The sequence below is a fragment of the Melospiza melodia genome, chromosome 16, assembly GCF_035770615.1.
Source record: "Melospiza melodia melodia isolate bMelMel2 chromosome 16, bMelMel2.pri, whole genome shotgun sequence".
Lineage (NCBI taxonomy): Eukaryota > Metazoa > Chordata > Aves > Passeriformes > Passerellidae > Melospiza > Melospiza melodia.
Window position 1 is genome coordinate 11,902,863 of NC_086209.1, and position 21,859 is coordinate 11,924,721.

General features: G+C 42.4%; 1 protein-coding gene across 4 annotated transcripts in view; it reads left to right on the forward strand.

The window, feature by feature from the left end:
- The window catches only part of KIAA1210 (KIAA1210 ortholog), a 50,255-nt gene extending 38,969 nt beyond the window's left edge, over positions 1-11,286 (forward strand). For 3 of the 4 annotated variants that reach the window (XM_063170650.1, XM_063170648.1, XM_063170651.1), the window contains exons 7-12: positions 1,651-1,863; positions 2,342-2,459; positions 3,191-4,777; positions 5,530-5,672; positions 6,177-6,276; positions 9,060-11,286. In XM_063170650.1, the coding sequence (XP_063026720.1) occupies positions 1,651-1,863; positions 2,342-2,459; positions 3,191-4,777; positions 5,530-5,672; positions 6,177-6,276; positions 9,060-9,232 (2,334 nt within the window). In that variant the 3' untranslated portion in view covers positions 9,233-11,286. The remainder of the gene's footprint in view (positions 1-1,650; positions 1,864-2,341; positions 2,460-3,190; positions 4,778-5,529; positions 5,673-6,176; positions 6,277-9,059) is intronic. The other variant, XM_063170649.1, reaches the window with a different exon arrangement.
- Positions 11,287-21,859: the final 10,573 nt, after the last annotated feature.

Genomic DNA, 21,859 nt, shown 5'->3' on the forward strand with positions numbered 1-21,859 from the left:
GTTGTGTGAACAGCACAGAGGCAGTTCTGTGACAGTACAAATCTATAAAGTTACACAAAACATTGGACCAGGCAAAGCTCTTCAATTCTGCTCCCGTATCCCAGGGCCCCCATATCAAATAATCACATCTTCCCATCAGCAGTGGCTGTGAGCAATGCCCTCCATCTCTCTTATCATGGGAAATGATTGCAGGACCAGCCTTTCCTGATGGCAGGTATTCCACAGGAAAGGGTGGGTTTTAATTTGAAATTTTCTTTGGATAATAAATAACCATGAGAAGCAGCAGGTTCTGCTCTCAGAACAACACAGTCCTTGACCAGATTGGAAAAATTTGCAGAGGTCATATATTTTTTGATGTACCTTGACAGTTTTTGTCAATGAGATGTGAAGATGTTTTCATGATCTTTAAAACTCCATCAGCACATGTGTTTGAAATGCTGTGTTACATCCTAAGCTTAAACAAATCTAAACTGCAAATGCCAGGCACAGTGCAATGGCTGAGTGTCACCCAGCTTTGTGAATGAATCTTCTTTGGCATTTTACAAGTGTTCCAGAAAGTTTGGTCTTTCAAAACAGCAGCAAAACCACTGAAACTTCACGTTTAGGGGGCTTTAGTACAAACATTTCTGTAAACCCTTTATTTTGATTGCGCAATCTAAGCTTACTGCTGTTCAGTTCCCCAGAGCAGCATTGCTGTGAGGATGAGATCCGCAGCACGGTCTGGAGGATGGTTCTGATATTCTGAAAAGCATTTGATTTTCCTGAAAGTTGATATTGAAAGACAAAAGTGGCCATGGCAGCTTTCTTAGAGATAATGAGGAGCAGGCATCCGTGCTATTTCTGTGGCTCTTAAATAATGGATTTGTGCGGCGGGTCGCGTTACTGGGATGAAGAGGCAGCTGTACAAACGGCAGCAGTGTCTCCTGCTGGTGCGTGCACAAACTGCAAAGGTTTTTGCAGATGGGACCTGGGGTGGGGACGGGCTGGGGCTCTCCCTGTGGCAGAGACAGCGATTTTCCTTCAGTGTTATGTGCTGTGTGTTCAGCTGAACTCACAGAACCCAGCAATCTCTCTGCACAGATGACTTTAGGCATGCATTTTAAAACGAGGATTTATGCCCGAAACTATGGCCATTTCAAGCTTCTGAAATGGAATGAGCTAACAAAGGAAATGTTCCAGAGATGTGGGGAAGTAAAGCAAAATACACAGAGCATTGTATTGCAAATCAAAGGTGACTCCGACAAAGGGGAGAGAATGATGAGGAGGACTCCAAAGATATCAGAAGGCTAATTAATTACTTTATTATACGATATTATTCTATACATCTAAAACTGATTCTGCCAAGGACTCAGCCCTGCAAACACTGCACAGAATCTCGTGGCTGTCAGTGACATTCCCAACACACACACACACACCACACACACACACCTGGCCCTGATACCTGATACCAAACACCATCACTGTGGATGAACAATCTCCAGGTTGCATTCTACTTTGGCACAAACACAGGCACAGCAAATGAAATAAGAATTGTCTTTTCTTTCTTTGAGGTTCCGAGAATGTGAATCTCAGAAATCCTTGGGAAGAATTGTGCCTTGCTTTCCTCTGTGAAGGGAAATGTGGCAACAGCATTGTATTTCTGTGTTACAGATCCCTTCTGGGGCTTCCTCCAGGCCCATCAGTCCTTCATCCTCTGGCACCCAGGGCACCCCGGTGTCAGGAGGCAGCAGCTCCCTCCCTGTGGATTTCACCACCCCTGCCAGTCCCCTGGGCTGCCTGGACACCTCTGCAGCCCGGCACAGGATTGCCATCAACCCGCGCAGGCAGAGGGGCTTCACCAGCAAGCACCTGCTGCCCCTCCAGGTGGGTGTTTGCTGCCAAAGAATCACTGGGCAGAAGGAAATAAGTGTGAGTTTTTAATTATTATTTTAAATATTTTAATTTCTTTTTCTTTCCTATCCACGTTCCTTTACTTTTCCATTGGAAGAAGTGAAAACACCTCTTTTGCACCAACCAACCAAAAAAGACTCTGAAAATTTAAATATTATGAAAACTGAAAAAAACCACAATTTTTGGTTTTCATTATTTAGCCAAAAATTGTGGGCTAAGCTTCATTTGTAAAAAGACTTCTGGTGTTTGAAAAGCTGAATGTCAGTTTTATAGGGGCCTAAGTCTAGTTTTATGAATCTAGTTCTTAAGTAGAATAGTTCATTTCCCACAGTGTTGGTAAATTACAGGAGGGAGGCTTTGTTTCTGTGATTTGAGTATTCATAGAAATGCATGTGTATAAACTGCCATTTTTGAGCATGATTCTTTAATTACAGCATCTTCACTTCTTTAGGTGAAACAGCTGGAAAATGAAACTTGTCTTCCTGCAACTCCAGGAAGGAAGGGAAATTCAACAGAATTACTTGAGAGTGGCAAACATAAAAGTGATGGGGAAGGTAATGAAGGCACAGGTATTGCTGCTTTGGGTGCTTGAACTCTTCTGTATAGCACTGACAGGACCTGTTTGAATTGTTAGTCCTTCCAAACTAGGCATCTTTTGGTTCTATAACATAAAACCAAACCTGGCTGCTGAATTGTTGTGATGGAAAAAGTCAAGTACACTCAACAAAGTGATGCTGAAGTGGTGAACTTTGAGGGCAGCATTAAAAAAAGAGCTGAAAGCATCATGTCCAAAAGCACATGTCCTACACAGCTGGCTGGACCTCAATGTGTGAAACTGAGTTCCTTGACACTCAGAAAAACCTTAACCACAGCATTATATGTTGTGTGTGTCAGGTGACTTTGATTGGCTTCTGTTTACTGGATCTTCCTTTGCCACTCACCCAGAGAGAATTCTCCCAGTCATTGTAGGTGGCTTTTCTAGGCACACACATGCAGAAATGTCTAGAGAAATCTGGCTGATAGTCTTACAGCTAAGGGTATGCACAGGAAACAGCTAAACAGCAACTAATGTGTACACCTGAAACAGAAAGCAACTTTCAGTCACTCCCTGGATTAGATGTGTTCAAACTGAAACTTTATTAATCCCTCACTTGGAGAGCCCATTTCTGAACAGGCTCTGAACCAGCTTGTTTATCAGTCAGCAGTGCCCAGACATGGGGCATTCCTGTTAAAGGACTGCACTATCTGCAGTGCATACAGATGGTGTCTGGATTGTCACCTTTTCCTCTGTTTAATGCAGGATTACCAGCCCAGGTGGGACCCTGTGCAAAGGGAGGTGGTTTTAAGGAGAGACCAGGTGTGAAATCCCCCACTGATGCTGCCCCTGACTGCTGTGATCCCACACCTGTGGCAGAAGACCCCTGTGCTTTGCTGCAGGAGCATGGGAGCCTTCCTGGTGTGCGCGGTCCCTACAGAGGAGCCACACTCCTCCTGAGGCCTGAGCCTTCTGCTGTGAACCTGCAAGGACACCACGGTGCAGGAGTGATGTGCTCTGCAGATGGGTCTGCTCATGAATCAAAAACACATCCTCAAAGTACCAGTGCTGAAGCACCTGCACTTCCAGAGCTGCAACAGCTTGGAGGAGAAGCAGCTGGGTCTCCAGACATACCCACAGCTGACTCGTTCAGCTTTGGTGTGGAAACATCTGGCATGGGTATATTGCCAGGTGTTGCACCAAGTTCCTCAGTAAATTCTGTGGATTCAAACATAAATGCCCAGGAAAAGGGGGATCCCCTGTTCAGTGGCAAAGAAGAACTCTGCTTTAGTACTGCTGGGAATCATTCCAGCCATGCTGCCTCAGATGCTCCACAAGCTGCAGTAGCTGACACAGAGTCTTGTTCTGACATCAAGACAGGGGCTGATTTGAGGTCTGAAAAGAGTTCAGTAGCAAAAAATGACAAAGAAACTTGTGAAATTATGGAATTTCAGTTATCCAAGGACAGTGTAGAAAAAAAAATAGACCCTGCTGCATTTGTCTCAGAAGCAGTTTGTGTGGCACCTTGCAGTAAATTGGAAGTATGTTCTAAAGCAGAAATGGTTCCTGCTTCAAAGGGTAACCAAGGCAGTCAACAGGGCAACACATCTTGCATTTCTGGAAAACTTTCCATTGGGTGTCTTGCCTCTTCAAGTTTGGCTGGCTTGAAGAGTAATATATCTTCTGATGCTGAGAGTAAGGAGCACCAGGTAAGCACTGCAGCTTCTCACAGAAAAGCAGCAGAACGCAGCCAATCATCAGATGAAAATGTAAAAACTCCACTGAAGACTGCTTCTGCTAGACCAGTCAGATTCACCATTGCACCAGCATGGCAAAGGTCTCTCTCAGGGGGTTCAAACTCAAAGGAAGATTCCTATTCCAGAAGTTCTCCAACATCCCCTATAAGACCAGAGTTCTTTGAAGGAATGACAAAAGAGCCCTCACGTTTTGATGCAGCTCTGCAGGAATCAGCAAAAACCAGCTCAGAGAGATTTGATCGGGATTGTAAGGACAGAGATCTGCACTTGAATTCTTTCATGGAGTGGGCTGACCATGAAACACAGAACTCTGAGAGCCCATTTGGGGTCAGACTAAGAAGAACATCATCTTTACTGAAATACCAGAACGAAAGCCATGTCAAGCCCCTGAAGCTGCTCCCTCCAGCTGCTCCAGCTGCTGCTTCTGCTTCAGTCAAGGAGGATCAGAAACTGATGGGCGCTGGGAAGCCTCCTCCAAGCCTTCCTGTCCATACAAAATCAGTTGTTAAAAAACCAGATCTCCTAGAAGACAAAAATCCTGCCAAGGCAAGATCAGAAGAAGTGGCAAAGAAGCAAAATGGTTATAAACCTTCAGGTATTTATGCTGTCTTTGTATACAAACATTGTGGAAAACAGTGGTCATATAAAGAGCCTTGGCAGAGCAGCACAAAAAAAAATTTAAAAATCTTCTTGGCTAAGAACCAAATTCAGCCTTGAGTTCATCACCACTATAATTTAATTGGCTTGATGATTTGGCCAGTCAAGAGAATTCTTGGCTTATCTTAATGAAGGGTGTGTTCCAGCAAGAAGAACAACATAATAATGGCTTAAATGCATCTGAAACATTTCTGGTATGAGGTATTTGTACATATAGTTGGAGTTTCAACACAGATTTTTAAAACTTGCTGCAGTTTTAGTTAAAAATTCAGACTGCAGCTGCTCAAACCTTAACTAGGAGTTGCATTAGGTGAGATAATTTTTTAAACAATAATTTAATTTAAAATATTTAAAAAGTGACAAGGAAGCCTGTATTTTACTGCCTACATGAAAAAATCATTACTGTAGTACTCATTTAATCTGCAATGGAAGGATGTAGTTTCAAAGGCAAACTCCAGTTCATAGTGATCTCAGGGACATCTGCCATAGACTTAGACAGAAGCACAGTTGAGTCCAACACTGGAGAATAAACAGAAATAACAGTTATTGCCAAGGACAAAATCATCAGGGAAGGTAATCCATCATGTGCAAAGGGTGTTACAGATGCTGAAGGATTTAAAATGTGAAGCACTAACTTTAGACTGACTTGACCTAAATCCCTTCTTTACTTCAAAAATGCTTCTTTTGTAGAAAAAGTCTCTCCATATTTGGAAACGGCTTCCTCTGAGCCAGCTTGGGTCTCCATGGCAAAGCTGAAACGAAAGGGTTTCCAGGACCACCCTCTTGCCAAAGAACATAAAGACAAAGCTTTGGCCAAAGTGGATCAAGGGGAGGTAGGGTACCAAGTAATGCTGCATGGGTGTGAATCCTGCCCCAGGCCTCCTGGGTACTTCTGCAAACTGTTCAGTATTGTCTCCATGGGAGGTGTGTTGTGAGCATTATCCAAAGAAAGCTTTGCAGGCCTGGCCTCTAAAACCCTGAGACAGAAAAGTGATGCAAGGGAGGAAATGCCTGGGACAGCACTGTCACAGGGATTCATTTCACAGCTGGATTTTCCTATATGTTCTTTTCCTATATGTTCCTTTCCACTGCTCAAACCTGAACATTTCAGAGCTTTCTGATTGCCCAGAGCATGTTTATGTAGCTGCTCTGAGTTGCATTTACTTCCTCACTGCCTTCTCCCTCCCTCCTCCAGGATGTTCCCAGCCATCCTTGCCTGGCCTTTGCTGCATTTCCACAGGCAGGTTTGAGAGTTGCCAGGGTGAGCTTTAGGAGTGCCCATGGCTGGCAGTCAGCTGCATTCTTTTCTTTTCTTTTCTTCTCTCCTCACTCTGCAGCCAGGGCTCTGTGCTGATGAGAACGCTCTGAAGAAGAGGATGCCTCCCAGCTCTCAGGACAAGAAAACACAAAGAAAGACTGGTGTGTCTGCAGCAGCAGGTATTCTCTTTCTTTATGTAGGGCTACAGTTTGCCCCAGTGAGTGGTGTGGGTGGCAGGGATGGGGGAAGAGAGACACCATTTTTATAATCAGCACACTTTATGTAAGGCCTATTCAGACCATGGTTTTTGTGTAAGTCAACATAATGGCTTGTTTGCTCAGCAGAGAGAGCAAGTGAGGAACTCTTATCTCAACTGCCAGTTCATGAAATGGCACATAAACAGTCTGGTGATTTATTACTGGCCAAGATCAGTACTAAAGAATAGACGTTGAAGTTGGAGAGTGTCCAGAAGAGAGCAGCAAAAAAGGTCAGGTCTTCTAGATCTCCAGTCAGCCAGGAAATGCTGATAGGAGTGGAGTTGTTTAGTCTAGAAAAGACAACTAAATTTTCTGTGAGGACAAGACTGGTTTTTATGGACAACATGAACTTAAAATGCACCAGGGGATGTTTAGCTTAGATGTTAGGAAATTCTTTCTAACAATAAGAGCTGTGAGGTGCAGAAGAGCGTGGCTTGCATATGGAGAGTGTGCAGTTTCCAAGGCAGGATGTGCAGGATAGATAAACATGTATCAAGAATAATTTGATAAACATGTATCAAGGATAATTTATGTAGAGTGATCTTCACCCTCAGGTGAGCACAGAGGCTGGAGGGCCCCTCTCTTGAGCACTTAGCTCTGTTTCACTGCATTAAAGATGCAGGGGGAGAGTGTGACTCACTTGGTGACTCACATTGCCTCTTCCAAGGCTCTGCTGGGCTGCAGCTTCTCCCTCCCTGCTCACCAGGGTGGTGCCAAGCCTCAGCAGCACAGAGAAGCCAGTCCTTCAGCTCTAAAAGCACATTGTGCTAGCTGAGAGCTATTGATTGCAGATACTGCCTGAGTAGGGAATAAATGCACCCCTGTGCCAGACCTGTGGCTTTCCCATTGCAGATTTCATCATCAGATTGCAGCTGACACAGTGAGAGATGCTGTGTGGAAGGAGCCCATGCGCTGCCCCCTTTCCTTCCCTGTGTGATCCAGCAGCACCCAGAGTTGTTGTACTGGAGATATTTGGCAGTACCTCTGTGCTACTACCTGTAGTAGTTATTGCTAGAGCTGTTAGCCATTTCTGAACCTGCAGGCTCTACAAAATCAGCTTTCTCCCTTACCGCAGCAGGTGACTGGCTCAGGGTGTTTGCACCAACACAGAAGCTCTGATGGTGGTTGCAGCTAATTTTGTGAGTGTGTATGTGTGATTAAAATACCACACCTTCTAAAAAGGGTTCTGCTTGTCTTATGGCTTTAGGTGCAAAGTGAGGGAACATAAACAGGCTGATTTCTGCTCAGATGAGGTCTTCCTTTGAAAGGCTGACTGGATTTCTGTACATTGCATCATCCTAACCTTGGAAGCCCAGCAGCCTTTGGTGAAAATTCAGAACTTCACAAATTTCTCTGCTACTTGTTTACTAGAATTTGCAGTCTTTGTTGTGCTTACAGCAGAATTAGAAATTCTCTGATTTGGTTCCCATTAGCCCAACCAGGAGTTTGAAAGTGCTGGTGGTGGAAATGATGTAGAGTTAATATCTAGAGGAGTTATTTATTTGGATTGTTGTGTTTATTTCAATGAAGGTTCTCTCCCAAAATGGGGAAATAATTTTCAAAATCAAAATTCCAGTAACAGTTGAATTCCTACCTCATCTTAGATAAATCTGAAAATGTCTTGTGTATGTAGAGCTGCAGCCTGTTTAATGGACCTCCAGTATTAAGTATAGTTTACCTCCTGCAGGAACTATCAACCAGCCAGAACTTTTAAAAACCAGAGACCTCCTGAGTGAAAATGGGAACTACTTTGGCTCTACTCATGGAGTGTGACTAATGGAGCTGATGGATATTTTCCATTGATTTCAGTGCAAGCAAGATCAAGCTTCTTTTACTTAGCATGGCTTTGACATTAATTTTGAAAAATTTCAAACAAAATGAATGGAGCAGAACTAGATAGGAACTCAAAGCCATCAAAGGAGCATTATCTGTGTTCCTTCATCCTTTGTGAGGATGACAGGCTTCTGTTAGGCTGCATCAAGAGGAACACCTAGTACCATCCAAATCCTACCACCATGGCTTACAAGTGGAAGTACATAAAGCAGTGGTTTGATTCCTACCTGGTATTCAATAATATTGCTGGAACAATATTTGTGTTGGCAGTGAACACTAAAAGAAATCTTTAAAAAGTCTTCTCAGTATTGGAAAACATAAACTTTTAACTCCACAGCAAGCCTGGGGTAATTCTTATCCTGCAGCTATTTTGTTTCAGTTTTCCTGCATACTCAGAACTCTTATTCCTAGATTTTCTTGCTCTCACAGAGCATAATTAGCCTGTGGAACTCCTTGCTGTGCACTTTATTAGAAATCAAGGGTTTGAAAGATTAGGAGATTAATTAACCAAGAATCTGAGTTAGACAAATAACTGGGGTTATAGTCTTCACATGCTTGAACAATTTTGAAAAATGTCCTTCATTTATCTGGGTTTAGACACTTGCTGTTTGGACTGAGGAGATGATTTTTTTATGGGCACATTGCTCACTGTTTAGTATCAATTTTCCTGTTGCAAGAGCTGGTCCTCACCATTGCTGTAGCTGGACCAGAGAGTGCCAGCAACAGCCAATTAATAATTCCTTTGCCTTCTTGGTGAGTCACAAGCATTTTGGGCTGTAAAACAGTTTTAAGAGAAGAAAATATTATTGGCAGAAATTGATTTTTTAACTCTCAAGATTTCTGATGAGTGATGTGTGTCTTCTCATGGGCAGGTAAATTTGGACCAATGTCTCAGGAAGCTTCTGTGGTTCCTGCTGTTGGAAAGGAAGCCAGGCACTCCCCTAACCTGCCAATGACACCCTGCAGTCCTGCTGAGCCTCCCTGGCTGTCCCTGGCCAAGAAGAAAGCCAAAGCATGGAGTGAAATGCCCCAGATTGTACAATAGCAAATGACAGGACCATCCTTTGCATTGCCAATAGCTGTGTTAACTCCACTTAATCCCTTCTCTACTGTGACCATTTTTTTTTCTTTTGAGAAATAAGAGCCTTAAAACTTTTGATCAGACTGTTGTATATGAAGACATAATGAAGAAATGCCACTGTGGGCCTAATCTGATGTATTAGGAAGCTGAGCATTTCCTACTACCAGACACTAGGAAAATTTGATTCATTTTTATATGCTTCCACATCTGATGGTGATGTTCTGAAAAGACACGCTTCAGGCTTTTGGAATATTTCTCTAGCACAATATGCTTTTAAAGTTTCTTTTAAAGAAACTTGTTCTTTTAAAAAGACTGTACAGTGTTTTGTAGGGTTTGGCTTTGAGCTAAGAAATTAAGGTATGCTTTAAAATATTCCCAGTGCTGGGCACTGACGCACTGTGAGTCATGGACACTGATGTCATCACAGCTCCTTCTCTGGGGCTCTATGCTGGGCAGCCTGACTCTGCTTCAGGTTCTTAATGATCTCTTTTGTGATAGCTGTGAGGTCTAAACACATCTGAGCTGGAGTGGTTCTGGCTTTTGTGTGATTTGAAGTCTCAGTGCTGTTGGTCCTGTGCTTGCTCACAGACACCCCCTGGAATGGCCCAGAGCTGCACTCTCCATTCTCTGCCATGCACTGGAAAACCACCACACTGTAGCATGTGTCTGCTTTTAGTTGTACCTTTAGAAATCTGGGCAAATTAAACATTCTACTAAAAAGAATTCCTTCCTTTCTTTAATTATGGCAAATAGTGATTTTTTTGTGAGATTCCTCAGCCAATTTTCTCTCTTAAAGAGTGTGGTACGGGGAGGATTTGCTCCTTAGAAAGTGGCATCTTCTTTTCAAGAAATGCCCCCCTCCATGTTCATAAGGATGTATATTTAGTCAATTGTATGTGATGTTAGTCATAAAAGGGGCATCTGCTTTCCTTCTTGTCTCATCAGCCTTTACCATTAACTCAACATCAGTCTGAGAATGTGCAGCTGGAACAGATTATCCTCTCAGGGCCTGGCCTTGCAGTCACTCAAACTCACAAAAGTTTTGCTATTGACTTTGAAGGATGCAGACATTTGAAAAATAAGCTTTGTGAAATGATGTTGGTGGCATAAGAGACAGTGGCACTTACTGGTGCTTCCAGTTCTTGCAGAATTGCACGTTTATGTAGTTTTTGTTTACAGTCAGTGCAAACTTTGAAAGCTGATTGACTGTTTTTAGCTGGAAAGTTGGTCAGAATTTTTAAAGGAAAATATTATCTATGATAGGATTAACTGCAAACCAAAGAAAATTGGTTTCAGATCAGCTCAAGCAAGACTTTAATCTTCCATTTTGGGCCTGAATTTAACATGTAGTTTTTGCAATTTGAAAACAGTATTAACTAGGAGCTAGACTGTGATTTTTTTTATAAAGGTGAAAACTTACTTGCCCAGGAAGGCTCAGAATCCATAGATACTATTTATTCTGGACTAACACCAGAAAGAATAGGAGTTTCACTTGATAAGGAAACAAGGAGTGCTTGGTAATTAATGCCTATTTTTTAACTTCTTTCTCTCTGCTTTAGGAAGCAAACATTTCCTTACAAAGAACTGAAACTTTTGTATTGCTCTGAAACTTTTGAGTGTAATGTAAAATAATTTACTCAGCTATGATTCCTGGAGTTCTGTACAGTTGTCATCCCACCACAAGTTACTGACCCTGTGTAAAACACAGGCCTTTCTATATTTAGGGAACTCTCTTCTCATTCTGTTAATGTGGATTGTGATTCTTCACCCAAAGCACTGCAATGGATTCTATAATCTCTCTTTCCCTGTGTTTCCTTTTGATCTTAATATTGTTCCTGTCTTTTATGTTTGGTATGTATATATGTTTTTGTAATCCTTGAAGGAACCCCTTTTTTATTCCATCCCCCTATTTGGTTTACTATTAAATGCTGTTGCCAGTGATGATGATATCATTTCTGGGAAGAGGGATGGATGGCCCTCGTTCATTCAGGAAGAAATAAAACCAGGTCTTTGGTCAATATTGACTCTGTACATGATAAACTGCATAGATTTTGTTTTGGGGTCATTTTGTGTGACTTAAGACTGATCAGCACAGCTGGTCAGACTAAAGAACTTTTCTAAATCTAAGTTCACAACATCGTGAGAGTGCTGATGGCTCTCCTGTTGCCCTGGAGTTACTGCTCCTTTGTGAAGGGCTGGTTTGAGGGTTGGTCATAGGAAGCCTTGAAAATACTTGTTTGTGTGTGTTCAAAGAAGCTGCTCCAGGAGATTTTTGGAGTGCTTTAACGAAGAAGGAAAACACTAGAGAGTCGTGTGATGTATATCTGAAATTCACTTGCATTCTGCATTTCTGCAGTTAATGTTTGCAAATATCTCTGCAACTAAGAGAACAAAAAGCATCTAGAGAAAGCATCAAAACTGAATCTCATGTAATCACAGCAGGTTAGAAAATGGGAATATTAGATAAATGTTGAAAGATCAGTGATTTATTGTTGCATTTGCAGAAGTTGGCAACTCTATTAGCGTGGTTTTGATTTCTTGTTCTAGTGCAGTTTTTAGGGGTTCAGTGAGTAAAAATAACTAATATAATAAGCTCATTTTGGCTGATTTTTTTCTGGACGCAGTCACTGTGTTTGAAAATAAGCTGTGTTGGAGTGCAGAGTTGCAGAATGTCGCTGTGAGGTTCTGTGCCTCGGAGTCTGTAGTGCAGGGTGCAGGAAGCTGTCTCTGCATCCCCTGTGCCTGCAGCCTGGCTCTGTGTGACAGCAGAGGGTGCTGGTGCCATCCCTGAGCAGCGCAGGGGGATTTCAGGGGATGTTTGCACTCTCACAATGAGAGGAAAGCACAAACACCAGCCTTCTCATGTAGGAATTTGGATAGAAAGAGCCCCCATATGTATTATGTTATGTCTTCTTAAGGGCTCTTGTCTAAAATAAAAGATGTAATTTGTTTTGAAGTATTACAATGAAACTCTCAGCTCAGAAAAGCTGCAGTTCCTGAGTGGTGCCACCTGCTCTCCTAAGTGCTTTCCAGATCAATACAGGAAGGATTTTAGCCAGGCTAATATCTGTGAGGGTGCCTTGTCCTTTAGAGCTGTTCCTGGAAGAGGATAGATCTGAAGGGTACAGGTAATGAGAGCTGGGATTAGCAGCCTAATAAAAAAAGGCAAACCTTTCTCTTTGTCTTTTCCTCCGATGTTTGATAGTTTGCCTACAATTTTCTTAGAGATTTATCCTGGTCATAAGATTTGACAAATTTGTCACATCAGTCATCACCAAAATATTAGTAATGATGAGGTGGAACCTCTTGGTTGAATCTGAGCATCTGTTTAAGATTCTGACCTTGATTTGCTTGCTATACTATAGAATTCTGTCTCCTCTATGCTGTCAGGAAATATTGCACCCAAAGTATCAATATTTGTTACAGGCTACAGCCTGAATGGTTCTTGGTGCAGAGGTTCCCTGAAACCTCTGTTTGTCCTTGGAAGCAGCTTTTTATGTCTTTTATGGAGGTAGGCAGATGAAATAAACTGTAATTCTGGTTTAGGAGCACAAACCCATTCATTTGCCCAGAACACAAAGGTTACTCAGGTATTTCCAGCTGGGTAGTTGAAGGGGCATGGCTCGATGGGGAGTGAAAGCTCAGCTGGAGAAATGAAAGGCTGGGAATGGGAAGCTGCAATTGAAATCACCCTTCCATTGTGGGATTGATCTCAGGCCAAGGAAGGGCACTGAAAGGAATCTTTAAATAGTGATTTTTCCTGCATTTCTCCCTGCATGTAAGGGATACCAGAGCTCATTGCTTTGAACCACATTGAGCAGGTGAGCACCATGACTGCACTGCAAATCAAAACCTGTTGTGAGCTGCTGATCAAGTCCACACAGAGCAGCACTTTAAAGGGAATTGCTGTATGATCTGTGCATTAGAAATGCAACTTCTCAGGAGTGAGCTAAGCCAAACATTAGCAGCTTCCTCTGACTTGAGGGGCAGATTATTGACTATGGAAAATGTGAGATGCTATTTTTATTCTCATTGTGCTAGGATTGATTTAAAAAGAAGCTATTTTAATAGCTGTTTATTTTTTAGAGGCAGTTCAAAGAAGAAGAGTCTAGAGGCAGATTATCTAAACAGGATTATTAACTGTCAAGTCTTGGACTGATCTGTAAGCCAAGTTAGTCACTAAACAACAAACAGGTATGGAAATGGGTGAAGCATGGTGTATTTAATTTATATAATTTTGTATGATGTAGAAATAGAAAGACAGAGGAAGAGATTGATTGGTGTAATAACCTACATGGAAAAGGTTGTTTGGTACCTGGAAGCCTCATTCCAGCCTTTCTTCTCTCTGCCTCAGAATATATTTCTTCCCTCTCTAAGCATTCTTACTTTTCGTTTGGGGGATCAATTTTTAACCTCTTTTGTAGTCAGTCCAATTTTTACTTAACCTGTTTTGTAGTCAGTTTATGGAATTTTATTTTATGGAATTTTATTTTATGGAATTTTATTTTGTGGAATTTAGATGAAAAGCTGACAAATGCAGGATCACCTATCAACACTGGCAACACTTGTTCAAAGTTCACCCTAATCTGTGTGGTTAAACCAATACTTCCTTGCATTTTCTCTATTATACCATTCTGACTCCAAATCAGTTTTGATTTACAGGTATTTTTCCAACACAGAAGGGTGGGATTAACTGCCTTAAAATTAGAGCCTTTCCACATTACTTAGGAATATGTTTCTGTGGCACTGAGGTAACTTCCCCCAAGTTACACAACGAGTTCCCTGCAGCCACTGCAGCAATGGATGGGAAAAGGTCGAAGTCCTGGGGCTGTGTTGTGTTTCCATAGAGCTGAAATTCCACGAGCAGCCTCCCCCATGTGTCCCTGGCAGTGCTGGGAGCGGACAGGGCAGAGGGGATGCTGCTGCTGGCTGCTCCAGGGCGGCACTCGGGCTCTGCTGAATGTCCTTGTGCCACCGGTGACGTGGGCAGGGGGTAAAGTGACAGTCCCTGAGCAGCTGTGCAGGGGTGACTGCACCCCAAAGGTGCAAATTTACCACCTCTGCCTGTGGGTGAAATAACTTCCCTGGACTTTGTGAGCTGTAGGAATATGTTTTATTCATACAGGAGTAAATAAAGTGACATTTCTGTCACGGCTAGATGTACAAATTAGGATATATCTACATTAAACTAGAGCTGTGTTTTAAACATAAGAGGCATTTTGGACTCAGTTTGGATCCTGAGTCATGCATATTTCAAAGAGGAGGAATAAATATATGTTTTAGTACAGCATTCAATTTGTAAAGGGAGTTCTGCCCAAAGATGTGTGACCTCATCTGTAACTGCATGAAAAGAAATCAGAGCAGAGCCTCATTTTGTGGGGGTTTTTCTTCCACTTTGAGAGAATAATTTATTATATAAGCATCCTTATTGTTATGATCCCTATAAAAAAATTGTCTCCTTACTTTGCATTGTTTATAAAATAAGAGCTTTGGCTGTGAGATATACTTCATACTGTGGTAGAATAATCACAAAATAATTGCATTGTAAAATGCTAGAAAAATCAATATCAGTTCTTATTCGCTATTTATTGAATAATTTCAGAGCATTACTTTCTACTAAAACCCAGTTCTGCAAGATGCTCCATCATGGTTCAGTGTGGGCTGAGGCTTGGACTGCCCCCGTGGGGTCTGTCCAAAGGCAGATTGTGGTTCAGATCCTGCTCTTCCCTGGACAAATTGGATTAGGCCCCTTTTTGGAGATGTTTAAGCAAAGAGGAACAAAAGCTTTCAGGAAAGTGTGTTATTTTTTTAATAGCAAACCACATCATGCAAATTCAAACAATATAACTCAGGGGTTGATATGGCACGGGCTGATGTGACAAAGTGTAATGTTTCAGTCTTGAGTCCAAGCATACTTGGATGGGAGAAAAGTTGAGTTTTAGCACTTAGTCCTGGGAATCCAAGCCTGGTAACCAGGCTGGTGGTGCTCTGGGCTGTGCTCAGTCTAACGCCTCTGGGATGTGTGCTTGTCTCAGACTTGCTGGGTGTGAAGGTCTTCACTTTTTCCTAGGTAATGCACCCCAAAATGGGATCTGAAGTGCACTGAAGTTCCAAGCAATCTTCTCTAAAGCCACATTCTCAGCCCTGAGAGTCCTTTAATCCCCATGAGCAGCAGCTGCTCTGTGCAGTGAGTTTGCCCCTGTGCCCAGAGGGCCATGCGTGTTTGGCTTTGCATTGACAGCAGCTCCCTCCGGCCACACAGCAGCAGAGGTGTTGGTGCAGCTTCAGTTTAGGGCTCTCTGGAGACAGCTGTGGCCAGTCAGGTGTGTTTCATGGTGTGTTCGATTAACCTGGCTCTGTGGGTTTCCTGCAGTACAGCTGGCTTTATGGTTTGGCCTGGTGTGCTCAGTTCACATGCAGCAACTTCACCAAAGTCACTGGAAGTGACAGGAATTGAGCGAATGTAATTTGTTTATGTTGGTTTTTTTTATCTTATTCAATCTTTTTCTTATGGATTTCACCTTTGAAGGCAGCAGCTCAAAAGTGAGAGTACACAGACACACTGCTCTGACTAACTGATTTTTAGAGCACGCCACTCCTTTAGAAGGGCAGTTCGCGTCTCTGCAAGCTGATGACACAGCAGAGGGAGCCGGGGTGGCACGGTGGGATGCCCGGACCCCTCTGTGGAGACTCACGGTGTGGCAGAGCCTGTTCCCTTCCCTGTTCCACCCTCCGTGCCCGGGTCAGCAGCCTGAGCCCCGGCTGGTGCTGGAGATGAGCTGTTCTCACACTGGGGAGCAGCGGGGCAGAGCAGAGGCGGGAGCGTCGGGTCGGATCCCTCTGGAGCTGGCGGCCTCAGCCGGGCTGTTCTGCCCCTCTTTGCCCCTCTTTGCCCCCTTCCTTCCCTCTTTGCCCCGTTCTGCCCCTTTTTGCCCCGCTCTCTCTGTTCTGCCCCTCTCTGCCCAGTTCTGTCCCCCTCTGTTCCTCTCTGCCCTTTTTGCCCCTTTCTGCCCCACTCTGTCCCATTTTGCCCCGCTCTCTCCGTTCTGTCCCGTTCTGTCCCTCTCTGTCCCGTTCTGCCCCTTTCTGCCCCTTTTGCCCCGTTCTGTCCCTCTCTGTCCCGTTCTGTCCCGTTTTCCCCTCTCTGCCCCGTTCTGTCCCGTTTTTCCCCTCTCTGTCCCGTTTCCCCCTCTCTGTCCCGTTCTGTCCCGTTTTCCCCTCTCTGTCCCGTTCTGTCCCGTTTTCCCCTCTCTGCCCCGCTCTGTCCCGTTTTCCCCGTTCTGCCCCGCTCTGTCCCGTTTTCCCCTCTCTGCCCCGCTCTGTCCCGTTCTGCCCCTCTCTGTCCCGTTTTCCCCGTTCTGCCCCGCTCTGTCCCGTTTTCCCCTCTCTGCCCCGCTCTGTCCCGTTTTCCCCGTTTTTCCCCGTTCTGCCCCGCTCTCCGCAGGCAGTCGCGGCTCTCAGGCTCCCATCCCCGCCTTTATTTTATTGACTCTCCCGCAGCGTTTCCCTCGCCGTGCTGATGTAACCGGGGCCGTTGCATAATAACCCAGCCCTCAAAGTTACTTTCCCTTGGCTTTTGCCGTGTGAGAGCAGCGCAGCCGGAGCTGCTGGAACAGCTGATTCCCCAGCTGCTTGTCAGCCTTGTCACCCTGTTTAATAATGGGAGTTTCAGAAGTGCGTGCACACACTTTTGTATTGTCTGAGCAGAAAAAAAATGACAATTTTCCAGACAGAACTCATACTTTTCCTAGACTTTTGCATTTGTTTTTATTAATAGTGTGGCCTTGTAACCACAGTACTGCAGTTAAGGTTTTATATTTTAGGGAGTGACCTAAACAGCAACACTCGTTATGCAATTTTCCAAAGAAATGTAAAATAACAACAAGGATTCCAGTGTTAAGTGGCACTTGGGGCTTTCTTTCAAATCTGAGGAACAACTCTGTCAGACAGGAACAAATCTGCTAAAGCCAATGGAATTAGTTTGGTCTAAATAAGATTATAATTGGGCCTTTCTGTTTCTGCATTGCTCAAAAATAAATCCCAGTAAACAACTTGAGGTCAAGTCTGCTCTTAGCTATGCCAGAACTATGTTGAAACTGGGGGAAATTGCCCCAAATTAAGACTGCCTGATAGCCTACAGCATAAAAATGGTTGAATACATATCTGTGTTTCCTAGGTAGCCCTTTCAGAACTTGAATTGTAATTACCAGTTCTAGTCTCTTACTGGAAATACTGTTTTGTTGGCTTCTTTGGCTTCCTCAAATTTACATGTAGCAACAGCCTCCTTTGCAACTTCACCAAAGTCACTGGAATTGACAGGAATTGGGTGAATGTCATTTGATTAAGTTGTCTATCACTGCCCAAGGTGGGAGATTATTTCACAGCCTGACCACAGCTGAGTTGAGGTTTTGGTTCTGTGTGTTGTGGAACTGTAATGCAGAGCTGCTGCTCTGGTCTGAGTTCAGATCTGAACTCTCAGAGTGTGGAGGTACTTGGAGGATTGTTTTTATTTTTAAACCCATAGAATTTTCTTTTTCTTATAAACAATGTTAATTTTGGAGTCACTCTATTAATATACAGCCTAATAGCAGAATAGCTGCTACTATCGACACATAATCATAAATACTTCTACTAATAACCCAAGCCTGACGTCGTGACTCTAATTAATCTGATTATGCTTAATAATAAATTATATTAATGCTTTGGACATATTTTTTTAACTGGTGAGGCTGCTAATCAGTTTTGCTAAAATGGCATTCTTTGGGCTAGGGATTTACCTTGCTTGAAGGCAGTATTAATCCCTGGCTAAAAAGATGACTGTCTTTGTATTTCTGGCATCATCAAACCAACCTTTTTTTTACCCCTTTATTCTTTGTAGAGCAGTGATGTGCATTGAAAGAAATCAATTTATGGGAAACAGTCTGTCTACAGCATGAAAAATGGTTTTGTGGTGGGTCTCAGTTTATTTTTGCTCTCTGAAGTCTTTGATGAGTTAACAGCTGTGTGCTTAAAGCACAGAAATGAGAGCTAACCTGAATGACCTGTGACCATTTATTGTCACAGAAGCAGTGAAGTGCCTGTGTCTAATGCAGGCCTATGTTTGGAGGCAAATTTTCTCTAGCTAGGAAGGGCTGAAAATAGGAAGCAGGTTTCCATTCTGGTTTCCCAGAAGAGTGAGTGTGTTTTGGCTCCAAAGGAGGCAGGGAGCAGACGTGGAGCTTTTGCCTGTTTTCTACAGGATATCCCACTTCACTCTTGCCTGACACCCATTTCATGGAATACATTCTGCAAATTTGCCTTCTAGCACTGGTTTGCTATGGAAACTTGTCCAACATCTTTTATGTTCTGGTGAGACAGGGCTTTGAGAGACCTGCAGGACTTGTGGGTGGTTGGCTTTGACCAATGTGAAATGGTGATTTCACCTTCCACTGATGCAAACTGCCTCCACAGAATAAACCCAGTGTAAACTTTTCTTAAAGGATTGAGGGGAAAAGTTGGTCTCTGGCAATGAAATGCTGTTTTTATTTTAAGCATCTCAATGTATGAGTGAGGAAGTAATCTGATTAGCACATTTGCTAGAGAAATGAACCAATGGGAAGGTGAAAATATTAATAAAAGATAGAGTTGATTTATACTCAAACTGGCCTTTAAATTTGCAATATATGCTGTAAGAACATGCTTATATAACCTCTATTTCTATTCATAAAGGTTTATGTGGGTCTATATTGAATTATGCATTTAAAATTAATCCACTGAGGCAGCCCACTGAGATGCCACTTCTCATTTAGTAACTGCATTAAGGACTTTGTGCTTCATTTAGAAACTGTGAGAAGCTTGCTTTGTGCTGTGGAGAGGAACTGGCCTGCCAGATTCTGACTGGCTATTATAGGGTCTTTAAAACAACCATCTCTCTGTCTGTCTCTCTCCAAGTTACCAGTAAATCTCTGTTCTTGACTCAGGCAGCTTGGCTGAACCTGACAGACCCAACCGACCCGTGTCAGATTCCTAGAAAAGATTCATGAAGGTTTTCTCCAGGGCTTGGGAACAGCTGATTCTGCCTCTGCAAGGCTCTGGGGACCCAGAATGAGCAGACACACATATTAGGGTTTTTTACCAGCAGCTGTAATTCAGATTTATTGAGTGTTTTGTTTGTGTAGCTTTCCAGTTCTTCAGACATTGCAAAAGGGTCAAGAGCTCTTCTAGATGTTTACATGGATTTTATTCTAAGAAATCTTAGACTCTTAGTTTGTCTGATTTGCATTCTTCAGAGTGCAATTATGCTGCAAAAATGGCTTTGTGAGGCTCTGGGTTGTGTCTGAACTGAACTTCCTTGGCTTAAAAATAAAAGCTTACTAGTTCTGCATATGCACACTAGTGAAAAATACAGATTGACATATCTACAAAGCCTATCTTGTTGATTACAAAACATGACTTGTTGTGGGAATGAGTGCCCAGGTTTGTCTGGGCAAACCTTTTGTCTCCCTGTTCTGCTTTTGTTGTTTTTATCATTAAGACAGTGCTTTGTGGCCTTAGTTTAAAAACTTGTGAAATACCTGGCAAGGCTCAGTTTGCATTTCTTATTCTGGGAACTGTGCTTATACTGCTAAAATATTCAAGTGTCTTCTGAATAATTAAGAAGTTAATTCTGTGAATAGTGACACTGAAGAAGTTTTCTCTCATACAGAGTTGTGTATCTTCTCTTCCATATTTCCACCACATTGTTCCCTGTCCCTTGTATTCTGCATCCACCTTGCAGACAGTCCAGAGCCACCTGGAAGTTCACCACATTCTCTCTGTGTGCACCTGCATGTTGGGGGATTGGATGGCAGGCTGAATTTTGGAAAGAGGTGGTAGAAATATTTTTTAAAAAATTGCTTTAAAGTCTTGTTCAAAACTTTTCAGAGACGATGAACATGCAGGACCATAGTGTAAGTGAAGTTCTGCATAAAGGCAGGCTAAAAGTATAAATATTTGTAAGAAGAACATTCTCTCATTTTTACATTGTCTCCATTTACCAAGCATGTTTTGTTTGCTGCTTTATTTCTGTGTGAGAGAATTAATATGTGTGATTTACTAGAGGGAAGCTAAGTTGGAAAAAGGGATTTTTATGTAAGTACAGAAAGTGCTTATTCCCCTGATCATTTTTATCTGCTAAAGAATTAAATTCCATAGTCTAGATTCAGCTGCTATAAAAAGTTTGTCTCTTGCATGTGTGACTGTGCTCTACTAGATGAAGGTTTCACTGCTGCAGGGTGTCACGCAGCCAGTCCCAGGGAGGACTTTAATATCAGGGTCGATACTTGAAGTAAAATGCAGAAGGTGAGCTAAATAGCATCTATATATAATAGACAACATTTTCAAACAGTCTAGCCTTTGGCAGAGAAGTGACAAAATTAAGACTGAAATCCTCAAAGTTATTTAGGTGTCTCATTAATGCAATGGAGAACTGGATGTCTGAATATTTAGGGACCTGAAGTAAAATCAGAAAATAATGAACATCTTGAGGAAATTATTATCAAAGATTAAAATAGATCAGAAATATCTTCCTTTAAGTCTCACGATTTCAAGGACTCCTTACAGGTTTATTTGTGTTTAGATTAAGGGTAAATAAGATGATAAAATTAAATGCTCATTTTGATATGTGAAAAGCAACTGGTTGCATAACTGCTGAGTTATGAAACCTATATTTTTGTCCTCTGCATTCTGAACATCTGTGGCCTATATTTAATTGTAGTTTTCATCTTCAGTTTGAAGAAACAATGTTTAGCCCGAAGACAAAAGTGATCGGTGTAGTGAAATCAGCTAAATGGTGTGGCTGAGTCTCACTTGCTAATGGAAAAGGCATTTTTATACATGTTCTAACTTAAAAATGTTATTCATTTGATAGCTTAAATAGAGTTAAGACTATTCTGCTATTCTGAACAATATGAAGAATTAAGGTATTAAGACATGGGGGGATTGTACCTCAAGGGGAACAGGTGCATAAGGAGAGAAATATGGGGCCATATTGCACCATCAATTTTTAAGCAGAAATCTGTACTGATTCCAGTAGGAAGTAATTCTGGTAAAATATTGATGAAATTATGTGATATGACCCACGGGCAGGAAATAAGGAATTGTGCAAAGTACAGCAAGCGAGTAGAAGTAGGGAAAATAATATGAAATGAAGAAACAAAAGGAATGAGCAACTTCAGAAGTAATACTCCTGAAAAGTCTGGAGAATGATACAGAAAGAAGGTTTTACTTAGGGTGGCAACATGATAATGTCATCACCTTTCCCTCAGCAGTCAACACAGCCAGAGAGCTTCAGCCCAGATCTGCAGCTGTGATCTGTGTTTTGCAGTTGGTCCATATCATGGACTGGATGAGGTTTCTGTTTCACTCAGCCTCCTTTTTTGACATGTAATTCAAATCCAAATTCTAATCTGCATTTGTGACTCAGAAATCTCTAAGTGACATCCTTACCAAAGAAAGAAAAGATGGAGCCTTCATGTAGAAATAGAAAGGTGATGTTTGAAGGATGTTTTTAAATTTTTAAAATGCAGGTAGTCAAGAACTTCTGAGATGTTTGTGTTCAATTTGCTTGCACAT